General features: G+C 39.3%; 1 protein-coding gene across 1 annotated transcript; it reads right to left on the bottom strand.

Moving 5' to 3' along the window:
- Positions 1 to 1,746: 1,746 nt before the first annotated feature.
- Positions 1,747 to 5,936, bottom strand: LOC137599020 (extracellular calcium-sensing receptor-like). The gene is made up of 8 exons (XM_068319654.1): positions 5,788 to 5,936; positions 5,273 to 5,567; positions 4,886 to 5,175; positions 4,154 to 4,449; positions 3,750 to 3,943; positions 3,414 to 3,635; positions 2,729 to 2,852; positions 1,747 to 2,645 (listed from the first exon to the last, which is right to left on the bottom strand). The coding sequence occupies exons 1-8, from the start codon at positions 5,892 to 5,894 to the stop codon at positions 1,747 to 1,749; spliced, it is 2,427 nt and encodes an 808-aa protein (XP_068175755.1). The 5' UTR covers positions 5,895 to 5,936.
- Between the last annotated feature and the right edge of the window lie 1,365 nt (positions 5,937 to 7,301).

The following is a 7,301-nucleotide window of genomic DNA, read 5'->3' as shown; positions in this document are numbered from 1 at the left end:
TTTCAGTAGAGGTACCACTTTATTACTTTTGTATTCAGAGCAGTAGGTAGTACAGTATTAGTAGTAGTAGTACAAAGCAGTAGTACAAACAAAATATTCTTACATACCTGCTTATATAAAAATAAGTAGTCAAATGGTGATGTGAGAAACAGTTGTGAAGTGGAACCAAATTTATTCAATATTTTGTAATGTGTTTACAAATAAAAAACTGAAAAGTAGGACGTGCAAAAGTATTGGCCCCCTGTTCTCTCGGCCCCCCGACTTCAGAAGTTCCCTGATGACTTCTGAATGATCCCATGTTGACCTAAATGACTGACAATGACAAACGGAGTGCACCTGTGTGTCATTTGGTCTCAGTTTAAATGCAGCTGCTCTGTGATGGTCACGGAGGTCTTTGAAAGGAACACTGGAGAACAAACAGCATCATGAAAAGAAAACCATAAAAAGGACCATTTGGAGTTTTCAAGGAGCCACATGGGAGACACAGATGACACGTGGAACAAGGTGCTCTGGTCAGATGAGACCAAAATTGAACTTTTGGGCTGAATGTCAAACGTTACATTTGGCGTACAAGTAACACTGCACATCACCCTGAAAAAAACATCTTCACCGTCAAACATGGTGGTGGCAGCATCATGCTCTGGGGTTGCTTTTCTTCAACAGGGACTGGGAAGATTATTAGAGTTGATGGGAAGATGGATGGAGCCAAATACAGGATGATCTGCAGAAAATCTGTTTGCAAAAGACCTGAGGATGGGGCGGAGGTTCTTCATTAAACAGGACAATGTTCCTAAACATAAAGCCAAATTTACAATGGAATGGTTTAAAACTAACCACATAAAGGTGTTAGAATGGCCAAGCCAAAGTCCAGACCTCAATCCAATAGAGCATCTATGGAAAGATCTGAAAATCGCTCTGCACAAACCATCTCCATCAAACCTTAAGGTTCTTGAGCTGTTTTGTAGGAGGAATGGGGAAATATTTGTTTCTCAAGATGTGCAAAACTTATAGAGACATACCGAAAAAGACTTGCGGCTGTGATCGCAGCAGAAGGAGGTTGTACAAATTAACTTATTAACTCAAAGGGGCCAATAGTTTTGTACGTCCTACTTTTCAGTTTTTTATTTGTAAACACAATATAAAATGTTGAATAAATTTGATTCCACGTCAGGATTGTGTCTCACATGTTGTTGATTTTTTTAAAAATATTTTCAGTTTGTTATCTATAAGTTTAAAGCCTAAAATGTGTCAAAATATCAAAAAGTTCTTGGGGGGCCAATACTTCGGCAAGGAAGTATCTGTGTGTGTGTGTGTGTGTGTGTGTATATATATATATATATATATATATAAAATATACAGTGCGCCCTCGCACGATCTTGCATCAACGCTCGTCACTTCACCTCATCACAGATTTTTGGTCGGCAGTCACGTGATACCGTTCACGCATTCTATTGGCTGATGGCATCCAGAAGTGCACTTCGTTCTGTGAGTCTTGGACTTTCGTGAGACACAAAAGTACTTTAAACAGTCTTTGAGAGTTTTGGAAATGGTAAAACAGATAGAAGGTGGTTTAATATCAGTATGGCGAGGGTTCATGAACATTTAAATTACCGTAAATAATTAGATTAAATAGATCAAAATCTCAATCACGGATTCCTTAATCGCATGTGGTTCCTGGAATGTATTAACCACAAAGAACGAGGGCACACTGTATATCATTGCTTATAGAACTCAGATGTCTCTGGATCATTTATTGTTCATCAAATTTTTCTTGGTGTTTTTCTCTGGTTTAAACAATATGATGAAACACTTTGGAACATATATACAGAATATTAATCCAAAACTGGAGGCCAGAATGGCAAATATCTCTACAGCCACAGTAAATTTCCCAGGAGAGCTGACATACGCTGGGATAAAGGTGATCCAGACTGCACAGAATATCAACATGCTGAAGGTGATGAGTTTGGCTTCATTAAAACTATCAGGCAGTTTCCGAGCTAGAATAGCAAGCACTAAGCAAAATACAGCGAGTAGCCCAATGTACCCGAGTACACCCCAGAACCCAACAGCTGAGCCTAAAGCACATTCCAGAATGATTATTTTCTTATATACAGTTAAGTTCTTGATTGGAAACGGGGGACTAACAACCAACCAAATGGTACATATTAATACCTGTATAAATGTTATGCAGGCTACAGTTATTCTTTGCTGCAGTGGACCAAACCATTTCATGACATTCCTGCCTGGGAGGGTGGCCTTGAAGGCCATTAATACTACAACTGTTTTGCCTAAAATACAAGACATGCAAAGGACAAAGGTGATTGCAAAGGCTGTGTGTCGCAGCATGCAGGACCAGTCAGAGGGTGCTCCAATGAAAGTTAAAGAACTCAGGAAACACAGAGTCAGAGAGAAGAGCAGCAGGAAGCTCAGCTCAGAGTTGTTGGCCTTGACAATCGGGGATGTTCTATGTTGATAGAACAGAACTGCAGTCATGATGGTGAGACAGGCACCACCAACTGAGAACGCTGCCAGAATGATTCCTAGGACCTCATCGTAGGAAAGAAATTCAACAGTCTTGGGTAGACAGGTGTAGCTCTCTGCATTAGGCCAGAATTCATGAGAGCAAGGGGTACAATCAAGAGAATCTAAAAAACAAAACAAAAAATTACAAATGGAAATTATTAGTCATATATTTTATGTAGTATTTATGAAATAGGAATTAAATCACCTGTAGAATTGCTAATCTCTCCATCAGGACATCGCACACAATCATAGCAGCAGATGGGTTTTCCTTTTTGAAGCACTTTACGGGTTCCTGGGTGACATCTGTCACTACACACTGACCTCGGAACCTGATACATGAATGCAAAGTCAAGAAGATTCAATATTTTATTCCAATTAATAATTATTTAACAGATTATAAAAATTGCAATAATAAACTATTTGTCGAAAATTGGTCTTGACATTGTCAATATCCTTGTAATACTTGTAATTCTTTGTACTGGTTATAACTGTATATAGTAATAATTCAATATAGTAATAATTCAATATAGTAATAATTCAACGCAGCTGCACAGGGACCAAATGAAAAATGTGCTTAAGGACAAGTAGTTTCAGATAATTTCTGTTCAGTTACAAAGGTTTTGCTGCTACTACTTAAAAAGGTACACAACATGTAATCAAAGGACCTTTTCATGCTGAAATTATATTGATTGTAAGGGGTTGTTAGGTCAAGAAACCCAAATGATTTATTAGCGTCAACATTGTGATTTTTTTTATTTTATTTTAATACTTAAAATACTTACAATAACATTTGGAATGGTTCTCTTCAGTCAATTTAAATATCTGACAGTGGACAATTACATCTTTGAAACCTTCCAAGCATCTGTTTGAATAGGCTTAAAACTCCTTACTTTTGTGACACCCTCCATGAACATGAGGTTCGTATTAATTTGGAACTCCTGACCCGCTGGCAATGACCCATCATAATGTCCCACTGTCACAATCTCAATGCTGCCCCTGAGACTTTTCTGCCAATTGACCAGCTCATACTTGGCCACGGGATCCCCATTTGCATCAAATGACACGTCATAGCCGTTTAGGTTAAACTTCACTTTCTTTAAGTGATTAAGGACCTATGAAGAGAAGTTAAGTGTTACAAATTGAATTTAATGTACGTTATATATTATAAATTTTATAGTTCTGAAATTGGAATGTGTATTCCTGCTTTTTTTATAATTTTAACCAACCTCCTTTAATGACAACTTGTTGTATTTGTCGCAGTGAGTTGAGGAATTTGTGTCCAGGCACAATGTGTTATGAAGGGCATGTGCTAATGCATAAACTGCCTTATAGACCATGTTAGTGATTCGAAGTTGAGATGTGTCGGTGTATGGGTTCTGGAGAGTCTGCATGTCTTCAGTTCCATCACACATTCTCTCACCTGTGGCAGTAACTGGACAGAACGTTTTTAGCTCTACATTAAAACCATATATTATATATCATAATATAAATAACAACAAAAGAAGGTCAAATATTTTACCACACATAATTTCATACAAAACTAAATCCACAAATTAAGCTACAGAAAAGTCGGTCTTATTTTCTTCATTTCTGGTGGACCTTTTTACAACAACAGAAACAGCTCTCTCACATGTTCCCAGTCTGCAGTTGAATACAACCTCCCAGAACTCAGTGAGCACTGGGGAAGAGGCCACTTTTGTGGCAGAGAGATCCAGCAGGAAGTCTCTCAATCCAGGGATGACTGATTGCTCAATGCCAAATCCAATAGCTCCAGCACAGAATCTGTACTTCAGCATGTCTCCATTGGTGACCCAAGCCTCAGTTCCTACCCATTGGCGGGGTGGAGAAGCCTCACGTGACAGCTCCTCCAGAAGGAGTCTCAGTTCAGCAGACGCAATAAATGCCACAATAACGTGAGCTGTTGATCTGTGGAAGACATTCACATGTATTATAACAAGTGACAGACGTCCATGGTGTCATTTGTTTAAATTCATGAGTCTGTGTCATAGCAGAGGTTGAGAGAGTGAGTGGTTGTTGGCTTTTTGTGGCTCAAAAATGTCATTGTACTATGTATAGTGACAATAAGGGCTTTCTATTCTTTTCTCTTCCAATGCGCTGGCAACGTGTGTGGAGTTTACCAGGCCTCTCGCCTGTGGTCAGCTGGGATAGGTTCCAGCAACTACAGTGACCCAAAAAGTTGAAAAAGCAGATATAAACGAGACAATTGTGGTCATCTAAATCTGAAAATGGATGTTTATAGAAGGATGGATGGATGTGTGGATGGAATTGATTGAGTGCATTTTGTAAGGTTTGTGCAAATACAACCACTGTCACACTTTGACACAATCTGTGATATGGACACCTCCGGATAACATCAGCTACTCTCTGGATCTTGCTGCGTGGGTTTGTCCGATGGAAAGACACAGAGTATTCCACACAGATTCCCTCCTTCTGTGCCGTGAGCAGGAAAGATGCCATACCGTTGTTGCCATAGTCTGAATCTGACCGGATTGCACCTATCCAAGTCCAGCCAAAATGTTTTACAAGCTTGGCCAGTGCATCAGCCTGGAACTGGTCACTTGGTACAGTTCTGAAGAAATTAGGGTACTGAATCTTATCAGACAGACATGCACAAGTGGCAAAATGGCTCACCTAATTGAAGACATAAATATGATTATTGAACATTGCAGGCACATGAATCAGTACTCATTTCTATTAAAGACAGTTTGTCAGAAATTCAAACGCTTACTTGAGGGATGTTTAACCTCCCGATAATACGTGACATGCTCATAGATGGTGTGGATCCAGATTCACCCACAACTCCCATCACCATACCAGACTGAGAGCAGTTATCACCAGTGTGAAATGCCTGATCCAGGCTATTTGAAAGCTGAAATGCCACATGCACTGTTACTGGCACCGAGGTGCAGGAGTCATGGATCTGATAACCCAGTTTGACACCGGGCAGGAGCTCGGTGCTGTTGTTAATCTCCTCAATGGCAAAGATCATAGCCTGTGAGAAGCGCAGTTCACGGGAATCAATGCTGGAGAGAGAAACTCAATTGTCAAACATGCATACGACGATGTTGATGCACTATTTAAGCAGGTAACATAATAAATTTGCAATTTAATATCATGGGTGATAACAGACATTAATCTTGCAACTAAGGCAGCCACAGTTAATGACAAGAAAATGTAACACGAATAAAAGCATTTCAGTAACACACTCTGATACTCTCTCAACAATCACTTCTCCTGACAGACCTCCCTGTGCATCTCAGTGGCTCAGGTACAGTGGTGTAGTTATATCTCAAGGTGTGTTTGTAGTGGTGTATGGAGAAAACACCCCCAATAACAAGGTCTCCATCCATAGAGAATGCGGGCAGGCGAGCGGTACCTTGGGGTTTACATTTTAAAGTTGAGGCCTGATTGTTAATTCCATTAACAATACCCCCTGTGAATGTAGCCTTTTGTTTGAGACCATCTCCATAATACAGATCAAACATGAGCAAACCAACAATTAGAAATGAAATCTCCATCTCTCAAATGTCTGCGTTTGTGTTTTCATGACTTATATACGTTTTAAGACAACTACTCATCTTCCAGTATGTTAAAGAGGGAACGCCCATTGGACTTTGACTATCATTTGTTAATGCCTGTTGAGAATTGTGCCTTTTTTTAACATGCCTTTTATTTAACTTTTTTACCGTGCACTGTTTTGTTTTATTTGGAATAACATACAAATGATATACACATTAGTGGGTTGTTAATGTAATTTAATCTCATGGGATTAATGATGTTTGTGATTTTACAGCATTTGAAATTCTGTTAAAATACTACAGTTTCAGAGTATTTTGGAATAATATAAATACAAAAAAATGAATAAACAAGAGTCAATTGTGTCATAATTTACTTCACATTTTATTTGTTAAATTACAGGTCAGTCTCACGTGGAGAAAATCTTCCTCATGTTATAGATATAACAGTAGGTTTCAAAAGAAAAGATATAATGTCATGATTTCCAAAGAATGAATCAGACTTTTTAACAGAAGATAGTCACCGTAAACATTTTTCCACAGGAAATCATTTTCCAATATTTTTTGGGGATCAGCAATTGGATGTGTTCTGTTCTGGCATGAGTGTCATAATTTATTCAGTATAGTGTGTGTCTGAATGGTACATTGTTACTTGTGTGGTGTCAGTCCACTGATTTTCATTACCAGTCCATCCATGTGTAGGGAATCATCACTCTGGCAGCAGAAATTCTTCCCAAGAGGGCAGTTTGGGAGACCTGTTCCTCCTCCCAGGGCAAAGTGTCAGATGAAGCAACTTGGCACAGGACACACACCGTACTGTCTTACAGATCATAAGTACACCTGTTTTCATTGCCTCCCTACGTGGTTAATTTCAGGCCAGTCTCTACCCTAAATCATTAGCTGTCCTTGGTGGGAATTAACTGTGTACCCAGGTGTGATTGTAGATGTCTCTCGCTGCATTTCCATTGATATTTCAGCCTTATCAGGCATTTACTCTTATTCAAGTCATACTCAGCTCTATGAAGCAGTTATACCCTTCTTTTTTCCAAGCCATTGAGCATCTTCTCCTTCTTCTTTCAGCTTTTCCCTTCAGGGGTCTCCACAGCGAATCAGTTGTCTCCATCTATCTCTGTCTTCTGCATCCTCTTCTCTCACACCAACTACCTTCATGACCTCTTTTACTACATCCATAAACCTCCTCTTTGGTCTTCCTCTAGGCCTCCTGCCTGGCAGTTCAAAACT

Source organism: Antennarius striatus, chromosome 7, assembly GCF_040054535.1.
Source record: "Antennarius striatus isolate MH-2024 chromosome 7, ASM4005453v1, whole genome shotgun sequence".
Taxonomy (NCBI): Eukaryota; Metazoa; Chordata; class Actinopteri; order Lophiiformes; family Antennariidae; genus Antennarius; species Antennarius striatus.
This window is presented reverse-complemented; position numbering and strand designations above follow the sequence as displayed.

Coding starts and splice junctions, on each gene's coding strand:
- LOC137599020 (XM_068319654.1), bottom strand. CDS start 5,894: ATGGATGGAGACCTTGTTATTGGGGGTGTTTTCTCCATACACCACTAC. Junction 3,944..4,153: donor CAACTGCAGACTGGGAACAT/GTGAGAGAGCTG, acceptor TTACTGCCACAG/GTGAGAGAATGTGTGATGGA. Junction 2,853..3,413: donor TCATGGAGGGTGTCACAAAA/GTAAGGAGTTTT, acceptor TTCATGTATCAG/GTTCCGAGGTCAGTGTGTAG.